Here is a 21048-nt window from a genome sequence, read left to right as displayed (position 1 = left end):
GGACCTGATTATCTTGCATCTACCCCAGCACTCAGTACAGTGCTTGGCACATACTAGGTGGTAAAAAAAAAAAAGCCCTCAGTTACCATTAGCTGGTTGCTTTCTAACTGCACCTGCCGATACGAAGACATTAGCGATCAAGAAAGTGCCCTTATTTAACTCTATTTTACAATGGTATGATGTGAGTCGTTTACTATGCGCCGGGCACTGTACTGAGAGCCGGGACAGATACACTCACTGTGGGCAGGGAATGTGTCTGCGCCTCGCTACGACGTACTCTCCCAAGCGCTCTCTGCACCCAGTAAGCGCTCAATAAATACGACTGAATAAATCCAAGCTAATCAGGTGGGACACGGTCCGGTGTCCCACGTAGGGCTCAGTCTTAACGCCTATTTTATAGATGAGGGCACTGAGGCCCGGGGACGTCAAATGACACAGAACAGACGCGTGGCGGAGGTAGGATCAGAACCCACTGTGGCTTAGTGGCAAGAGCCCGGGCTTGGTGAGCCAGAGGTCGTGGGTTCTAATCCCGGCCCTGCCACTCGTCAGCCGTGTGACACACTTCACTTCTCTGTGCCTCGGTTCCCTCACCTGGAAAATGACCATTAAGTCCATGAGCCCCACCTGGGCCCACCTGATCACCTTCTTATCCACCCCGGCGCTTAGAACAGTGCTTGGCACGTAGCAAGCGTTTAAGAGATCCCATGTGGGACCAGACGGCGGGACCCTATGTTCGTGTCTGTTAAGCGCTTACTGTGCGCAGAGCACTGTTCTAAGCGCTGGGGTAGATACAGGGTCATCAGGTTGTCCCACGTGGGGCTCCCAGTCTTCATCCCCATTTTCCAGAGGAGGTAACTGAGGCCCAGAGAAGTGAAGTGCCTTGCCCACGGTCACACGGCTACGTGGCAGAGCGGGGATTCGAACCCATGACCTCTGAGTCCGAAGGCCAGGCCGTTTCCACCGAGCCACCAGACGATGCGGCGGTGGGGGCGGCGGAGGTCGGGGTAGTTGCTCGGGTCCCCGCTGGGGGGCGCTGTCGGAGTCCGGGGCCGCCGGCGCCGCCGCCTCTTACCGGTAGGGGGCGCCCGGAGGACGGAGACGAGGAGGGAGAGGAGGAGGGCGGGTCCCGGGCCCCGAGGCCGAGCCCGGCCCCGGCCCCGGCCCGCCATCGCTCAACGTCGCCGCCTACCGGCCCCGGAGGCCGTTACCCCCCACCTCCCGCGCGCGCGCGCGCGCATGCGCCGCCGCGCCCCTTCGCCTCTTAGCGCCCTCGCCCCCCGCGCGCGCTCGTTGCCAGGCGGACAGATCGAGGAAGCTGTGACTCTGTGCAGAGCGCTCTGCCCACCGCCTAGAAAGCCTAATTCGGCAACAGAGGCGATCCCTACCCAACCACCGGCTTCATTCATTCATTCCTATTGATTAAGCTCTTACTGCGTGCAGAGCGCTGTGCTAAGCGCTTAGAAAGGCCAATTCGGCAACAGAGACAATCCCTACCCAACCAGGGGCTTCATTCATTCATTCATTCATTCCTATCGAGTAAGCTCTTACTGTGTGCAGAGCGCTGTGCTAAGCGCTTAGAAAGGCCAATTCGGCAACAGAGACAATCCCTACCCAACCACGGGCTTCATTCATTCATTCATTCATTCCTATCGAGTAAGCTCTTACTGTGTGCAGAGCACTGTGCTAAGCGCTTAGAAAGGCCAATTCGGCAACAGAGACAATCCCTACCCAACCAGGGGCTTCATTCATTCATTCATTCATATCGAGTAAGCTCTTACTGTGTGCAGAGCGCTGTGCTAAGCGCTTAGAAAGGCCAATTCGGCAACAGAGACAATCCCTACCCAACCAGGGGCTTCACTCATTCGTATTGATTAAGCTCTTATTGTGTGCAGAGCGCTGTGCCAAGCACCTAGAAAGGCCAAGTCAGCAACAGAGACAATTCCTTCCCAACAACGGGCTTCATTCAATCATTCATTCATTCATTCATTCATTCATTCATCTTGATTAAGCTCTTACTGTGTGAAGATCCCTGTACTAAACACTTGGAAAGTCCAATTCAGCAACAAATAGAGACAATCCCTATCCAACAACAGGCTCACAGTCCAAAAGGTCATTCATTCATTCACTTATTCATTCATTCACTCATTCATTCAATAATATTTATCGAGCGCTTACTATGTGCAGAGCACTACTAAGCCCTTGGAATGTGCAATCTGGCAACAGATGGAGACAATCCCTACCCAATGACAGGCTCACAGTCTAAACAGGGGAGACAGCAAAGCAAAACAGATCAAAACAAGTCAAAACAACATCATCAAGATAAATAGAATCAAGGAGATATACACCTCATTAACAAAATAGAGTAATAAATAATATATACAAGTACGCACTGTGCTGAGGGGAGGGGAAGGGGGAGGAGCGGAGGGCGGGAGGGGGGAAGGGGAGGGGAGGAAGTATTGATTGAGTGCTTACTGTAAAGCACTGTACTAAGCTCTGGGAAAATCCAATTCAGCAATAAAGAGCGACAATCGCTGCCCACAGAGGGCTCACAGTCTAGAAGGAAGGAGACGGACACCAAAACAAGTAAACGGGAACCAATAGCATCAATATAAATAAATGGAATTAGAGATCCATACCTCATCTGTAAAATGGGGATTAAAACTGTGAGCCCCACGTGGGACAACCTGATCATCTTGTATCCCCCCAGCGCTTAGAACAGTGCTCTACGCGTAGTAAGTGCTTAACAAATACCACCATTATCATTATCAAAACGAGGAAACGGGCAACAACATAAATAAATAGAATTGTAGGTATGTACACAGCAAAGCACGTAAAAAGGCGTAGATATAAATAAATAGATTTAGAGATTTATACACATCAAAACAGTCTTGAATAGAAATGAATAGAACTATAGATAGCTACACATCAAATCATGTTAACAGGTATCAATATAAATAAGTAGAATTAGAGATATATGCACATCAAAACAAGTAAACAGGCATGAATATAAATAAATAGAGTTAGAGATATATACCCACCAAAACAAACAAGCATGAATATAAATAAATAGAATTAGAGCTATGTAGGTATCAAAACAAGTAAACGGGTATCAATATAAATGAATAGAATTCGAGATATATAAATAGAATTAGAGATATGTACGTATCAAAACAAGTAAATGGGTATCAATATAAATGAATAGAATTAGATATATACACAGCAAAACAAGTAGACAGGCATTCATACAAATAAATAGAATTATAGATATGTACATGTATATACAAGTGCTGTGGGACGGGGAGGAGGGTAGAGCAAAGGGAGAGAGTCGGGGCGATGGGGAGAGGAGGGGGACTTGGAATTATTGGACTTGGTTGGGGAAAGGATCCTCATTTATTAACTTGTGGATCTGTACGAAAATGTACCCCACTATACAACTGTTCCCAAAACAATCACATCTTCCGATATCGTAATAAATGACAGTATTTGTTCAGTGCCTACTATGTGCCAAGCACTGTCCTAAGAATTGGTGCAAGATCATCAGATCAGACACAGTCTCTGTCCCCCATGGGATTCACAATCTAAGTAGGAGGGAGAACAGGGATTAAATCCCCCCCCATTTTACAGATGAGGAAATTGAGGCACAGAGAAATTAGGTGACGTGTCTAAAGTCACACAGTAAGCAAGTGTAACCCTGATTAGAACCCAGGTCCTTCGACTCCTTGGCCTATGCTCTTTCTATCAAGATTATTCGGCTCCTCAGTTGTGTTATAGGGTATGCTTGAATATATTCTGTGGTTAGAACAATGGTTAAGATATAATAAGAGCTTAAATATTATCAAAAAAACTCAAAACATGAAACATGTAAATTGAAAATGATATACATTTATTATTTTGTATTATAATTGAAACGATTATTCCATGGAGGGCAGTTAAATATGGTGTGTTGTTGAAATTTCAACGTACAGTTGACTGTACAGTTTACTTTCATTCATTTTGGGAAAAAGGGAAAATATTTTGCTTTTCAGTGCAGGCAGTAATGAGGATTAGATCACAGTAATATTGCCCCCATACTAAGGGTGTTGTCTCAAGAGAATAGGTCATTAGGATAAGTGCAAATCCGTGTTTCAGAACTTTCTAATGTTCTGAGTGTTGCCAAGCAACAGCATGACTCCTAGCTCTTTCGGCCATCACGGTGCTGACTAGCTCCTCGTTTGGTGGAGAAACTCCTTTATTTACAAACTAAACTATCTTTCGGGCATTTCGGTGTTTGTTTTTTTAACAGAACATGTCTCCTAAATGACCTCTAGATGTAAGATGAGATGCTAGAGAGTTTGAGGTAGAAGGATCTCTTCCATTTCCAGCGATCTCGAACAGCCCTGCAGGGAAACATCGCCGATCCCCAACTGCCGTGTTGACTTACCCTTCCGACTGGATTCTGCCCCGGCCGAAGAGCCCTTTCTGAAGATAATTAATCTCACTACCACAGGCTCTTTAAAGAATACGAACATGCCTTCCGTACGGGGCCCCGAAAATCGACACAACTACGGCAGCTTCGAAGAGAAGGGCAGCCCGGCTTTTCTGAAATTCCACCCTCATTCATCTCCTTTAGCCCCGCACAGGGATGACAGTCCCTTAGGCGACCCTTGCTCGGGCTTCTTGAGCGCAGGAGGCCGGGCCGAATTGGAGGCCGAGGTGGACAGGCCCGTCCCGACCCCCGGGGAACTCGACAAGCTGAAAGCTCAGCTCCGCATCCCTCCTCCAGATGACAGTCTTTGGAAAGTCAGAAGGGAAGCAAAACTGATGGAAGAGCTGAAGCGGAGCAGACTTTGGAATTCCAGGGCAGTATCAGATGCCGCCCTCAGGGCCAGGCTCGGAGGTAAATCAAAAATGTAGAATGTTTTCCAGCCACGTGGAGGGAGAGGAGGAGAAATGGCTATTAAAAGATTTGGGTCTTAGTGCAGTTGTCGAGTCACCAAACGAAGACTCTGGCAAAACGGAACCCGTGGCCGGTAATATCTATTAGTAGTGTGTTAGATATATATGTACGGCTTTAGTCTCTAGTTCATTTTAGTGGCTATCACCCCCTGTCGTAATAATAATAATGATGATGGTATTTGTTAAGCACTTACGACGTGCCAAGCACTGTTCTAAGCACTGGGGCAGATACAAGGTAATCAGGTTGTCCCACGTTGGGCTCACAGTCTTAATCCCCAATTTACAGATGAGGTAACTGAGTGACAGAGAAGTTAAGTGACTTGCCTAACGTCATACAGCTGATAAGTGGCAGAGTTGGAATTAGAACCCACAAACTCTGACTCCCAAGCCCGTGCCTTTCCACTAAGCCACGCTGCTGGCGGGGATTGTGTCAATCAACTGCATCGTATTGCACTTTCCCAACACTTCATATCATTATTTGCCTATGGTAAGGGCTCAATAAATATCATCGATTGACTGTTTTTGTTTTCAAGATGGCACTGCAACCACGGAGATTTTTGTCAGGGTGGCTGGGACAAACACAGAATTGGCACTGAGTAACATAAAGATTATTTTTGGTGCACTGTTGATTTTGTTAGCCACGGTGTCCGGTGCCATTTCCATTTCTCTTGGTTTCACAGATATCATGAAACCTCACCAAGAGAGTCGTCCTATTTCTGTTTCCGATTACACTTTGCTGATCTTTCTTCTGCTGTCTCCAGCTATTCACGTACTTATGGGATTAGTCAAGTGTTTACTATATGCCAGGAACTGTACTAAGTTCTGGGGTAGATACAAGCTAATCAGGTTGGACACAGTCCATGTCCCACATGGGGCAGTCTAAATCTTTGTTTTGTTTTCTGTCTCCTCCATTTGAACTGTGAGCCCGTTGTTGGGCAGACTGTCTCTATCTGTTGCCGAATTGTACATTCCACATGCTTAGTACAGTCCTCTGCACATAGTAAGCACTCAATAAATACGATTGAATAAGTGAATGAACCACTGCCCCGGGTCCCCTCCAAGCCCCCCGCCCCTCTGAGCCAAGGGCCGGTGGTGGGAGACCTCCAGGATTTCTCCCTCCACTCCCCTGGGTCATGGCCACCCAAGGCAGGATGGCCTAGCCGAAAGATCCCGGGAGGATCTGCGTTCTAATCCTGGTTCCGCCACTTGCCTGCTGTGTGACCTTAGGCAAGTCGCTTCACTTCTCAGTGCCCTCATCTGTTAAATGAGGATGAAGACTGTGAGCCCCATCTAGAATAGGGGCAGTGTCTAACATGATTATCTTCTATCTACCTCAGCACTTAGAGTGCTTGGCACATAGGAAGTAATTAGCAAATACTACAGATATCATTATTAATATTCCTATTATGTTCACACACCTCACATAGTGTTCTGGGTTTACAGACATAACTCATAATAATAATAATGATAATATTAGTACTTGTTAAACACTTACTATGTGTCGAGTGCTGTGCTGAGTACTGGGTTAAATACAAGATCATCAGATTCGATCTGATTCCCGTTCGAGGCTTCGCCGTCCAAGTGGGAGGGAGAACAGATGTTTAGTCCCTGTTTTACAGATCAGGAAACTGAGGAATGGAGAAGTTAAATGACTTGCCCAAGGTCACCAGCAGGCAAGTGGCAGAGCTAGATTTGGAGCCCCGTTTCCCTGATCCATGGCTTAGTGGAGAGAACACGGGCTTGAGAGTCAGAAAGACCTCAGTTCTAATCCCAGCTCTGCCACTGTCTGCTGTGTGGCCTTGGACATGTCCACTGGGCCTCAGTTACCTCATCGGTAAAATAGCGATTGACAGCCCTTTACGGGACAGGGACTGTGTCTAACCCAATTTGCTTGTATCCACCCCAGCGCTTAGTATGGCACACAGAAACCATTTAACAAGTATCATTATTATTATTATTATTCCAAGACCTGTGCTCTCTCCATTAGACCACACTGCTGTTTAGGGATTGTCTCTTAGACTTGTCTGGGTGCCCAGCTGGAATGCCAGCAGTAGGTTGGGGGACAGGGGCACAGTCCCCCAAAGCAACAGACAAGTGCCAGTCTCAGGCCAGCCTGCCAGGCTGAACCACCAGGGATGTCAGCTTGCGGCCTGGGTACTGGGGATTTCTAATTCTTCATCACTTTTATTTACTCACGGAATCAAAACCACTGGAACAGTTTATATTGTGCAAAAGCAATCAAACAGCAGGCAGCAAATTGAAGAGCTCATCCCAATCTTGAGTGCAGAATAAAATCAATTGTTTGTTTAAGTTCCCAACGCTTAACAGTTGGATATTCAGGTGTTAGGAATGACAACTGCTCAATATTCCAACTTGGACAATAAGCTTTTCAGCACCATTTACAGCAGAAAGGTACAAATATCAATCAACAAGTAAATGACATTTTTCCATAACCAGGGCAAGTTTGACGTGGGGCTCACAGTCTTAATTTCCATTTTCCAGTTGAGGTAACTGAGGCACAGAGAAGTTAAGTGCCTTGCCCCAGGTCACGTGGCAGACAAGTGGCAGAGCTGGGATTAGAACCCACAACCTGACTCCTAGGCCAGTGCTCTCTCCACTACGCCATGGAAATAGTCATCTTACCCTCATTATTCAAGCCTGGGGTAGCAGGAGGAGTCCTCTCTGCTCCTCAGCCCTCGGGGGAGTTAGCAACCTCAGCCCTCGGGGACTTAGCACTAAACTTCAACCCAAGTTCTTGAGTTCCACCAAATGCTTCCTCTCTCATACCAGGTTCACAAAGCAGCCGGAAACCTTGTGGGTGGCGGTGAGTTTGGGGGCAATAGGGTGAGGTAGGGGAAGGTGAGATGGGGAAGAGGAGGAGACCTAGCGAGGTGAATTTGTGTTCCTTCTTGGGCTTTAGGTGCCCTACTAGTTAGACACTTTGTGAAAAGAGCGGAAAGGATGGAACGGGGCTGTGAAATGTTTTTTTTCATCCTTCAAAAAATCTATGTCCACAAATTGGTTAATCCAAGATCAGGTAGAGACTGCGGGAGTCGTAAACTCTTTCAACGGCGGCATAAAAAATTCGGTTATTTCCCCACCACAGCAACCTGCAATTTACTCCACGGAAATGGGACTTCTACTTTTTGGTTCCCTTCTCTGTGACTGCTCTACTAACTCTTCCTCCTCACTGTGTCACTCTCTTACTCCCTCTCCTGCCGCTGCCCTAGACTGTAAACTCACTGTAGGCAGGGAATGTATCAGGTCACTGTTTTATCGTACTCTCCCAAGCACTTAGGACAGTGCTCTGTATGCAATAAGCGCTCAGTTAATATGAGTGACTGACTGACTGCTGCAACTTATTCTCCACAAATGCTACTAAAGGGAGCTGAATCCCACAGGGAGTTGACAGGGCCATATTTTCTTCCCCACCTGAATCTAGACTTTGGGAATATTCCTTCATTCATTCAATCATTCAATCGTATTTATTGAGCACTTACTGTGTGCAGACCACTGTTATAAATGCTTGAAAAGTACAATTTGGCAACACAGACAATCTCTACTCAACAAAGGGCTCTCAGTCTCTCTCTCTCTATATATATATATATCATATATCAATATAAGGCAGCCAATTCCTCCTGTCTCGCAACAATAAAAGTTCAGGTGAGAAACATGGTGCATAACAAGTCTAGCTCTGTGTTGCAATAAAAAGTGCTAAAACTATCAAAGATTAGGAATGATGTCATAAGAAAAATATAGTAGTGGCTATAGTAATCGTGCTTATTCAACACCCACTTGGAGTGAAGTACCGGCTGTACCAGGGGTTTGGGAAGTACAGTTATAAAGAAGTGACACTTTTCTTGAAGTCACATGAAAGGAATAAGTCCCGAGGAAAAAGCAAGGGAATCAGATCTTTTATTTTTTTTTAATCGGAAGAGCAACATAGGGAAATGGAAGACAGATTGAAGACACTGAGTTGGTTCAGTGACAGTTGGTGAGTTTACTGAGACATAGTAAGCGATTAATTAATAGCATAATTATTAGTATTATTCTGGACAAATTATTTTTAGCAGGTTATCAGTCAATCAAGTCAATCGATGGTATTTGTTGAGTGCTTTCTGGGTGCAAAGCACTGTATTAAGTGTTTGGGAGACTATTACGCAGTAGAGTTAGTATAGCATCCCTGGTGGCAATCAGTAAGCCCCATCACCCCTCACTCTCTCATCTTCTTCCTCCCATCCTTGGGTGTCTCTCCCCCCAGCCCCCACCCTCAAGACTTTTAAAAAGAGTCTTCCAGGCATGTCTCTAGATGTAAGCTCACTGTGGGCAGGGGAAGTGTCTCTTTATCATTGTATTGATCTCTCTCAAGCGCTTGGTACAGTGCTCTGCACACAGTAAGCACTCAATAAATACGATTGAATGAATGTCTCCCTAATGCTCCTGAATCCAGCTCCTTCTTCATCCCAGTTACCGCAGTCCACCATCAATTCCTCATTCCTCTATTTCCTTACAGCAGGTAGGCTCTGGTCCTTAACAAGACCAACCTAGTGTGTTTTATTATTATTATTAACAATAGTATTAATATTAATAAACCTTTGTTAATATTATAATAATATTAATAACCCTCTGTTGCAAGCCACTGCTTTCAGGACCACCAAAACGTCAAAGAAAGGGATCTGGGAGAATCCCGGGGGTGTCCTGGAAGGAGATCGCTTCCACCTGGTCCCAGGCGGTATTTGAGAGAGGGGAAGGATGGCAGGGGGTGTCCAGGAAACATGTGAAATGACAAAGTCGCCCCCCCTGCCCGAAGCATCCCGTTGTGGTACAGGGAGAGTCTGGTGAGAAGGCGACAGATGTGAGACTGACCATAACGTTTGGAGTAGGCATGTGAATATCAGGGCACAGGGTTAGGGTGTGAGCATGGGAGCTGCAGAGAGTAGAAAGTCTGAGAGAGGGGCAGCGAGGGTAGGACTGGGGGAGCAGGTGAGAGTAGGATTTATCTGGTTGCCAACTGAGGATAGTAGCAGGCGATGACATGCAACTCTACATCGCTGAGGAGCAAAGGTTGTCACGCAGTCCATCTGAAAGTGTAGAAGGATGAACAACTGTTGCATGTGATCCTAGTGGGAAGAGGGTGGGGCTGGCTGGAAGACAAGCAACCTGGGTTCTAGTCTCAATTCCATTTCTGGCCTGCTCTGTGACGTAGGGTGATCATTTAACCTCTCTTGCCTCAGTTTCGTCCATTGTAAAATGGGGATAAGATACCTGTTCTCCCTACATGTTAGATGCAAGTCGCTTGTGGGGCAGAAATTGTGTCCAATATGATTCTTTTTTTTTTATCCAGCTTTGCATTTAGGCCTGTGCCTAAACTGTTAAAGACTTAACTGCTATAATCATTATAGTAGGTGCCTATCTTAATTTATTGGAGCATCAAAGTTTCAGAGCAGTGTGGTAGCTAATTCTCTTTCCTGTGAATTCACCCTCCTAATTACAGGCTCAATCCAACCTTTCTGAGCACCATGCAACTTTCCAACTGCATCCTGCCTACCTGTTCTCAATCCCCAAATTTCCCCTAACCAGAAGAACTGGGGAGGATGGTCCTAAGTTAAATTCTCTAGGTGCTTTAAGGCTGAAGGTATCCATTTTATTCCCATTCTTGAAAGTTAATTGCATTTTCTCAAGGGGATACCAAAAGCATCTATTCTTTACTAGCTTCACAAATAATTTTGCAGAATTTTCTTCACTGTTGTAAAAATAGCTATTTCCCCATGAGACTTTATTATTATAGTGTCAAAAATGCACATTTCAGACTTAAAACTCCCGAATAATTGGTATGTCTCAGCTTTTAAAGAAAATTTGAAAATTTCAGTTCTTTATTTCAATAAAATCTGTTTTGGTGAATTATCTTCAACAGGGGCTAAATGAGAGTTTCAAAGATTACCATTCAATTTTTCTTATATCTTGTCCACATGGAGTTACTGACAGTGTTACAAGATAAGAAGGACAAAAAAATCTGATCCAGGAAGAGCCAATAAGAAGGCTTTTGGCTGGAATAAAGTAGAATATAGTTAAATATAGCAGAAACAGTCATATGGAAACATCTGTGAAAGCTATATTCAGTGTTATTTAAAAACACCTCTTCTCACAGTTATATATGTATGATATATGTATATACATCAGTTTCTTCCCTGACAGGCCTTTTTTTGTTTTTGTAAAGATTCATTTCTTAATGAGTGAGAAAGGTTTAAGAAGCAGTGTGGCTCAGTGGGAAGAGCATGGGCTTGGGAGACAGAGGATTTGAATTTTAATCCCGACTCTGCCACTTGTCTGTTGTGTGACCTTGGGCAAGCCACTTAACTTCTCTGCACCTCAGTTACCTCATCTGTATAAAATGGGGATTAAGACTGTGAGCCGCACGTGGGACAACCTAATTACCTTGCATCTATCCCAGTGCTTAGAACAGTGCTTGGCACATAGTAAGCACTTCACAAATACCATGATTATTATTATTATTATTAGAAGATATTATTATTATTAGAAGGACTTCCTAGAACTTAGATCCGGATTCAGAAAGCATAGCACAAAAAGAAATAATACCTCCTGAGAGTGGTTCCCTTTCAATCTCTTTCTTCTCAGTTCAGTTCTTTCCAAAAGCTGACGAGGACTGCCTATTTGTTTGGTTTTGTTGTTTGTCTCCCCCTTCTAGACTGTGAGCCCGTTCCTGGGTAGGGATTGTCCTTCTCTGTTGCTGAATTTTACTTTCCAAGTGCTCAGTACAGTGCTCTGCACACAGTAAGTGCTCAATAAATATGATGGAATGAAGCACCCTACTGTCCATCAGAGAAAACGCCCAGTCTGTAGCACATTGACAAGACCCGGTAATATAAAATGTAGAAACATCTTGTAAGCTTCAGAACGAGAAAAATGGCTGCAGAATGAAGTGATGCCACTGCCGATAGAGTCTCCCGTCAGAAATGACAGACAAGCTGCAGTCCAGGCATGAAGACTTTGGGACTGAAAACCTGCTCAGAGCAATTGATTCTAGGGCTAGTGGTTTTCATGTGATGTCACTCACATAATCTCCATTCAGCCAGCTGAGTTTCCATTGGATCGATGAACCTTTCCTCCCAGAAATGTTATATGTCTTTTCAACGGAACTAAAAATAACAATAATAACAATAAACATAGTACCTGTTAAGCACTTACTATGTGCCAAACACTGTTTGCATTGGGGTCTTGTCTTGCCTTATGCTGTTGAGTCATCCCCGACACACAGCGACTCCAAGGACACATCTCTCCCAGAACACCCCACCTCCGTCTGCCATCATTTCAGCAGTGTATCCATAGAGTTTCCTTGTAAAAATATGGAAGTGGCTTACCCTCACCTTCTTCCACACAGTAAACTTGAGTCTCTTCCCTCGGCTCTCTCCGTGTGCTGCCGCTGCCCAGCACAGATGAACTTTGACTTGTAGCTGATTGCCTTCCTCTAGCTAGCCACTGCCCAAGCTAGGAATGGAATGGGTATGCCTCCACTTGCCTCTCCCTCCCACAGCTGAGACTAGTAGAGTACAGGAAACTCTCCTGGTGCGATCCTGAGAGGGCAGCACTGGGGTAGATACAAGTTCATCAGGTTGAACACAGTCCCCGTCCCACATGGGGCTCACACTCTTAATCCCCATTTTACAGATGAGATAACTGAGACCCAAAGAAGTTAAGTAACTTGACTTAACTTGAGACAGAGCCAGACTAGACAGACTGAGACTTGAGGCAGACTTGAGGCAGAGACAAGGATTAAAACCCAGAGCCACCTGACTCCCACTTAGTTCTATCCACTAAGTCACACTGCTGCTCACACCTGCTCATATCTTCTTTAGCTAATGAATGAGTCAATCCTATGTTGTCCTTCTTCTACTTAGCTCATATATTAAGACTGCTATAATGTTCTAGTTGTGTTCCACCCACTATGGGAGAATCATCTTAAATAAATTGTGAATTGAACAAGAATTAATGGGCTGAGGCATTGGGTTCAAATAAATCATGGCTGGTGTTTTTAAATACAAATTCATATGTTGATATCCTGTGTCATGCATTCCTTTATAACAACATTCAGAAAGTGTTGTTAATTGTCTTGGATATTGCACTACGACATTGAAGAAAAAACCAAAAAAAACCCACATAGGGCGCAGTAAGTGCTTGGAGGGTGGTGTCATACAGGTGAGGGAGAGGCTGAAAAACCCCCCTGTGAACAGTCATTTTTATTTATTGAGTGTCTACTTTGTGAGCACCGTTCTAAGCACTTGGGGACAAAAGACCAAAACTACTTTCAAGCGCACAAGAGTTTCAACATTGAAACGCCGTTTGAGCCAATAGAACTCACTTTCCATCCAGTCTGTGTAGGAATGTTCTGAAATTCCCTACCAGCATTCTATACAAGTTGCCCAGTGACTACAAACCCTATTCATACTTGTTCTTATAGGGTGAATAATGCCAAAATAATCCAAAAAATATTATAATTGCTGCTAATTTTCTGAAATTTCAACTTTGTCTCCCCTTTAAAAATGGAAAATACTCCAGTCCCCCTCCCCATTTTGCTGTACACCAGATTGAATTTACAGCCTCCTCTGGAAGAATACTGGTGTATTCTTGGAATGATACCCAAATCCAAGAGACCTTAATCCAAAGCAAAATAAAGGGTCACTGCAGTCAGGGAACGTAGATAAGGAGGAGTTTTGGACGGTTCTGGCGCATGGAAAGCTGTCAGGCAGGCGAACTTGAGAGTAAATACAATTACACTGCCTCCTCTTGACACCAACAACCAAAAGAAAATAGATTTCATGGAAGATTAAGTGTCTCAGCAATGACAGCTGCCAGATGCTAAAAAAAGGAAATTAAAATCTGCCATGATAGAGTAAGAGAGGTCTGTGGAGCTAATTAACTGTTCAAGGAATGTATATTATGTTAATCAAAAACTAATGTGTAACAATTAAAGTAAATGTAAAATCATCGTCATCTGAGGTCAACTCCACACATAACTGTTCTAACTGTCAGTTAACTGTGTGTAAACTGTGAGGATCAGAATTACAACCTTCGACTTCAGAGATTCAGATCTCTGTCAAGAGGGTTAAAGGCGTAGATTGGGTCTGAGAGCACAAAAAGGGAGTTTAAATGCGGAGAATAAGCAGGATTCTGTGCAGTAGGGGGCAGAAGATGCATACACAAGCACAAAACTAGACTCTCTGTGCTCACTATTGATGCAATAGCACTGCAATTGCTCTGAAGCAGATTTAAAACCAAACGCGAACCTCATTCACGATTAAAAAACGCAATCTTCGGTGGAAATCGGGAATATGGATAGAGGCACGGGGATGTTTTGTGAAAATGTATTTGTTCAAAAGTCATAAATTCAAGAGCTCTTGGGTGATGTTGGAAAATCATTACTAGATTAGGAGCAAATGATATTCATTCATTCAATCGTACTTATGGAGTGCTTACTGCGTGCAAAGCACTGTACTAAGCGCTTCGGAGAGTATAATGTAACAGACACATTTCTGCCCACAGCAAGCTCAGAGTCCAGAGCTCACAGTATAAGAGATATTTTGAAACATTTTACATATTCACCTTGGCTTCATTTTTTTTGGAGACACTACTGGTGTCAGTCTGGTGTGTCTAACCCTCCCGCAACCTTGTACGCGAATCAGAATAGATCCCTTTTATTCATCCCTTTATTCACCCCAATCTCAGCCCCCCAGAATTTATGTACATATCCCTAATTTATCGATTTATATTAATGCCTGCCTCGCCATCTAGTCTGTAAACTGCATGTGGACAGGGGGAATATGTCTACCAACTCTGGCCTAGTGGCTGGAGCAGGGGGCAGGGTGTCAGAAGGACCTGGGTTCTAATCCTGCTCCTTCGCTTGTCTGCTGTGACCTTGAGCAAGTCACTTCACTTCTCCGTGACTCAATGGCCTCATCTGTAAAATGGGGATTAAGACCGTGGGAGCCCCATGTAAGAGATGGACTGTGTCCATCTTGATTAGCTTGTATCTACCCCAGTACTTAGAACCGTGTCTGGCACATAGTAAGAGCTTAATGAATACCATTTAAAAAAGCAGTTTAGTATAGTGCTGTGCACACAGTAAGTGCTTAGTAAGTATGACTGATCAGGTGATTGATGGTTTATTCATCCTTCCTGTATAACTAGATTTGTCTGGCACAGGACCTGCCTTTATTTTTCAGGCCAGTGTTTTTATAAAGCCTAGAAGATTAAGAATAAAAACAATATTTGTTGAGAGCTTACTATGTGCTTACTGTACTAAGCACTGAGGTAGATACAAGATCATCAGGTCCCACATGGGACTGACAGTCTAAGTAGGAGGGAGTAGCATATGCAGATGTATATATCTATAGCTATATAGATAGATAGGTATGTCCAACCAGATAGATAGATAGTTGAACATACCAACAGCATTGGAGAACTTCATCTTTATATGGAGTTTACTACTCGATAAGTGCATCTCTTACACCCAGTCCTCTAATAAAGCCATTTTTCTATTGTGTTTTCTACTGATTTAACTATCCATGTATCATGGGATTGAATACTAGTAGCAGAATTTGATGACTGCAGAAAATAGAAATGTTATCAGTGAAAATCTATGCCTATAATAATTGTGATATTTGTTGGGTAGTTATTATGTGCCCAGCACTGAAATAGATGCAGTGCAGTCAGAACATATATAGTTTCAGTCTTACATGGAGCTCACAGTCTGAGTGAGAGAGAATAGGTGTTTGAAACCCATTTACAGATGAGGAAACTGAGGTGCAGAAGAGGCAAATGATTGCCCCAGGTCACTCAACAGGAACGGGGTGGAGCTAGGGTTAGAACATGGGTCTCCTGACTCTCATTCGGATGTGCTTTCTGCTAGGTCATGCTGCTTCCCTGTGCGTGTCGGCTGTGTGGAGTTGTGTGGATCATTCCTGGGTGCACCGCCGGACTCAGCAATAACACGGGATAGAGCTGTGCCTAAAGCAAGTCCACCTTGGCTCTCAAATTTCCCCCAGGGAATCCCCAGTGCTCTGCAGGGTTAAGGGAGAGGAATTCCCCACACGCCGACCCTCATGTAAATAGGGAAAAGGAATTCCCTAGGCGGAACTCATCTGACACACAGTCCCATGGGATAAACCCTCTGGACCACTCTATCGTAAGGTCCCAAGATAATAATATTAAAAACATTTAGTCAGTCAATCATTCAATCGAACATATTTATGTCTATGCAACATTGAATATCGATTTTTACAGCATCTGTGAAGAAAATGGGTAGACGGACAGATGTAGCTTTTGATTTGTCCACTGTTTTTTATTCGTTGAACTGGGAACAGATTAACATTCTAAACTCTTAAAAATGTGCCCATATAGAAATAGAAAATAGAGGGAGTTTTTCTCCTTAAACCCGCCCAGACTCTGAATTTGGTACCAGCTGATATTCTGAAAATAATGTGCTTTTTTACCTGAGCTGGTTCCTGGGGTAGAAGTCTGTGACACGGAATGACTTATTTCCCTTACCCATTAATGACGAGTATGTCAGTTGAGTTTCCAAATATGGGTTTTATCTGGAAGTGAAAGTGCGAAAACCATGTTACCATCTGCTTGCCTTTTGAGTTCTGCTTTGTGGTCTCATTAGTAACAAACTGTTTGAAATGTATTTATTTCATTACTACATTATTAGTGGTACTTCAGCTACAGTTGTAATATTGGAAGTGGTTGCTTTTGGATTGAAGCCAAGCTCATTTTTATGAAATATTACAATTTCCATTAATTCGTTGTCATTTCTTTTCTTCACATATAAAATGATTTGGTGGCAGCATCCAGTAGTTTGAGGAAGGCGTGTTGACTTATCAGCTGTGTAAGTAGCTTTTTAAGGAGCGTAGTGAATATGCAGTTTATTTAGTGCCCTCGGACAGTCATAGCCAACTCCTGTTAAAACGTTTTCTTTTCAGTGCTTTTTCCAAAATCGCGTTCGTGGATGCTAACGCCGGTATTTCTCAGGGTGCCGTCTCACTGTGTGATAACATCGTCCAGTCTTGTCCGGCTTGTGCTCAGATCAGCAAACTTGCATTCCATGTGTTGGGCTTTCAGGGGCTGACTGCACATCTGTCAGGCCCCAACGCATGCAGCTGCCGTATTTGCATCCAATATACTTCTCAGATAAGTCCAGTCCAGTACACTGAGCCTTCAGAGCTGGCTACGAAAACTACCGTTGCAAGGGCAGTTTGAAAATACCCCCAAGATCTCAGTTCTGACGGTTAAATCAGACGTGCTGAAAGGTCTGGACTCAGGTGAGCGTCAGGGTGATGTATGCAAAACTCTGGGTTTGACAAGACCTATCCTGTGGACAAATATGCTTTTCTGAGCTTTTTTGCAGCCGCATATAGGAATATATAATTATGTAGATTCATAATCTTTTATTACCCATACATTTACATATATGATCATGTAAATTCATACTTGGGTTAATTCTGTGTTTTTATCACTCTCAAATGAGATGTATTTTATTTGGATCAATATTTTGGATCTTGTGAAGAGATTCATGCATTTTTCATTAGTTTAAGTTGTTGGCTGTAGGAGAAACTATCCTTCATTTAGAGCTGTTTCATTCAACACATTTTTTTAGGAGAACCCATTAAGAGCCCTAACCAGGGAAATCAACTTCAATGAATGCGTGTGTATCTATCTACATATGTTTATGTATGTTTACATAGATATATGCATGTGCTTATGTGTCTATAGATAGATAAATAAATTAAAAAGTACTGATACTAACTGGGGTTGATTAGTACCTTTACATATAGAAACATTTTCACATATCGATGTTCACCGCACATTCATGTCTCATCGAGTCCATCAGATAGTAAGTCAAATTTCTGAAAAACGAGTGTCAGTGTTGACTCTCTCCCCCTCTAGACTGTAAGTTTGTGGTGGGCAGGGAATGTGTGTTGTATTGTTGTATAGTACCCTCCCAAGCACTTAGTACAGTGCTCTGCACACAGTAAATACTCAATAAATACGACTGACTAACTGGTTCCCCAGAGCAATCAGTACCCAGCCGTGCCACAGAATTATGGCCGTCTAGCTTTCCTCAGGTTGCATTTGGGCCTTTGGTCAGAAGTCAAAAGAGGTGGCATCCACTATGCACCAATAAGATTATCCAGGCTGTTGAGGATCCCAAAACTGCACCCTGAAATACAGCTATGGGGCTCTATCATCCCCCCGGCCCTCCCTCAAGCCATATGTCTGGGCTACGATGGCGCCGGCGATCTAGTCCAGCCGTGGTTCCTTGGTTTCTTTTCTAGGAATGTCGTCCTCCGGCTGAAAGCCCAAGGTCCCCAGGGCAGGTGAGGTGATTCCTTTTCAGTCTCCCCCTGTCAGGGCTATGGAGAATGGCCACCACAACAACTCAGGGAGGGATGGGTTCAGGGCAGGGAGCTTGGCTCCAAACTCTTGTCATTTAGGACATTGACTGCTCATCCAGAAGGAATGCTTATGAGCCCTGACATATGTCAATCAGAGGCCTGGGGAACTGATGTATAGAGTCCCTACTAAATGGTATTTATCAATCAATTGCATTCATTGTCTACCGTTCATTTATTCATTCAATCATATTTATTGAGCGCTTACTGTGTGCAGACCACTGTACTATGCGCTTGGGAGAGTACGCTATAACAATATGATAGGCACATTCCCTGCCCAGAGCGACCTTAGAGTCTAGAGGGATAGACCGACATTTATATAAATAAATAAATTACAGATATGTACGTAAGCGCTGTGGAGCTCGGAAGGGGGTTGGATGAAGAGAGTAAATCAGGGCTTCCCAGAAGGGAGTAGAAGAGACGAACCCTTCCCTCTCTCTCCCTCTCTCTAACTCTCATTTTAACAATAATAACAGTAATGATAATTGTGGTATTAGTTAAGCGGTACTAGTTGCCAAGCACTGTACTGAGCTCTGGGGTGGAAACAAGCAAATTGGATTGGAAGTAGCGTGGCTCAGTGGAAGGAGCCCGGGCTTGGGAGTCAGAGGTCATGGGTTCAAATTCCAACTCTGCCACTTGTCAGCTGTGTGACTGTGGGCAAGTCACTTAACTTCTCTGGGCCTCAGTTACCTTATCTGTAAAATGGGGATTTACTGTGAGCCCCACGTGGGACAACCTGATTACCCACCCTCTATCTACCTCAGCGCTTAGAACAGTGCTCTGCACATAGTAAGTGGTTAACAACGTGGCTCAGTGGAAAGAGCATGGGCTTTGGAGTCAGAGTTCATGGGTTCGAATTCCAGCTCGGCCACTTGTCAGCTGTGTGACTATGGGCAAGTCACTTAACTTCTCTGTGCCTCAGTTACCTCATCTGTAAAATGGGGATTAAGACTGTGAGCCCCACGTGGGACAACCTGATTCCCCTGTGTCTACCCCAGCACTTAGAACAGTACTCGGCACATAGTAAGCGCTTAACAAATACCAACATTATTATTATTAACAAATATCCACATTATTATTATTATTATGTGAGGCTCACAGCCTAAATCCCCAGTTTACAGATGAGATAACTGAGGTCCAGAGAAGTAAAGAAACTTGCCCAAGGTCACATAGTAGACATGTGACAAAGATGGGATCAGAACCCATGACCTTCTGATTCTCAGGCCCGTGCTCTATCCACTGCACTGTATATATGTGTTTCTACAGAACCCAGGCCAACTAACTGGGAATTCATGTATGCTTTCCACTAGGCCACTCTGCTTTTCTTTTAAAAACTTGTTTTTTTTCCCTCCTAGGTTGGACAAGTTCATCAAGAGTAACACCTGCTCCGGGTAGACATGAGGATAGTGTACTCACAAATAAAAAATTACCTAAAAGAGACCTGGCTCTTGAGGTAATATGTGTAATTTTCCCCTGATTATTATCTGTATTACATATTTAATAGTAAATATTATATATTTATTATATATCTTTACTATATATTATAGGATATACCATATTATATGTTGGTAATATACATTTATATCACATTTGTCATATACGTATTTATATCATATATATTATGTACATGTTATGTTAGTATATCTAAAGACCATTCTGAACATCTATGAATGTAAACCCATAATTTGGATCTGTTTGGATTCATCTTTTATTAAGTAAATTACTTATTTAAGCTTTCACCTTCTATAGGATGTATTGTTTTAAGCATTCTCAATCCACAACCACAGAAATGGATATTGAAAAAGTTCCATGTGGAGAAGAGGATTTTGGAAGGAAAATGATGGTTTCGGTTTTAGACATATTGAGCATCATGTGTCATTATAAGGGATTCCTGTAGGAAAATAGATGAGAAGCATTTGTGGCCTAGAGGAAAGAGGCCTGGGAATCACAAACACCCAGGTTCTAATCCCAGCTGTTCCATTTGCTCTCTGTGTGACCTTGGGAAAGACACTTAACTTCTCTGTGCCTCAGTTTCCTCAACTATAAAATAGGGATACCTGTTCTCCCTCCTACTTATACTATGAACCCCATGCAGGTCAAGGACTATTTCTGACCTAATTAATTTGTACTTACCCCCAGGGCTTAGAACAGTTTTTGACACATAGTAAGCACTTTAACAAAAACCATTAAAAAACCCTCGTGAACAAGAAACTGAAACTCTAAAAGAGCAAATGAATACATGTCTTTTATTTTTAGTGTTTAGAATCAATAATAATAATAATAATGCTGGTATTTGTTAAGCGCTTACTATGTGCAAAGCACTGTTCTAAGCGCTGAGGTAGATACAGGGTAATCAAGTTGTCCCACGTGAGGCTCACAGTTAATCCCCATTTTACAGATGAGGGGATTTAGGCCCAGAGAAGTTAAGGGACTTGCCCACAGTCACCCAGCTGACAAGTGGCGGAGCCGGAATTCGAACCCATGACCTTCAATCTATAGTATTTGTTGAGGGCTTATTGTTTGCAGAGCACTGTCCTAAGGACTTCTAACCTTCTCCCTGGGCCTCAGTCTCACCTATCTCGCTGCCAGCTCCTCACACATTTCCTGCCTCTGGCCCGGAGCACCCTCCCTCCTCAAATCCCACAGA

General features: G+C 43.7%; 2 protein-coding genes across 5 annotated transcripts in view; one reads left to right on the top strand and one right to left on the bottom strand.

Moving 5' to 3' along the window:
- LOC100074827 (zona pellucida binding protein) overlaps positions 1–1207 on the bottom strand; it is a 36081-nt gene extending 34874 nt beyond the window's left edge. Inside the window, exon 1 of the mRNA XM_029062238.2 lies at positions 1073–1207. Within this exon, the coding sequence (XP_028918071.1) occupies positions 1073–1169 (97 nt within the window). The 5' untranslated portion in view covers positions 1170–1207. The remainder of the gene's footprint in view (positions 1–1072) is intronic.
- A 2928-nt stretch (positions 1208–4135) lies between these two features.
- Positions 4136–21048, top strand: part of SPATA48 (spermatogenesis associated 48) — a 76225-nt gene continuing 59312 nt past the window's right edge. For 3 of the 4 annotated variants that reach the window (XM_029062311.2, XM_029062308.2, XM_029062310.2), the window contains exons 1-2: positions 4136–4876; positions 19757–19857. In XM_029062311.2, the coding sequence (XP_028918144.1) occupies positions 4507–4876; positions 19757–19857 (471 nt within the window). In that variant the 5' untranslated portion in view covers positions 4136–4506. The remainder of the gene's footprint in view (positions 4877–19756; positions 19858–21048) is intronic. The other variant, XM_029062309.2, reaches the window with a different exon arrangement.

The sequence above is a fragment of the Ornithorhynchus anatinus genome, chromosome 4, assembly GCF_004115215.2.
Source record: "Ornithorhynchus anatinus isolate Pmale09 chromosome 4, mOrnAna1.pri.v4, whole genome shotgun sequence".
NCBI classification, from domain to species: Eukaryota; Metazoa; Chordata; class Mammalia; order Monotremata; family Ornithorhynchidae; genus Ornithorhynchus; species Ornithorhynchus anatinus.
This window is presented reverse-complemented; position numbering and strand designations above follow the sequence as displayed.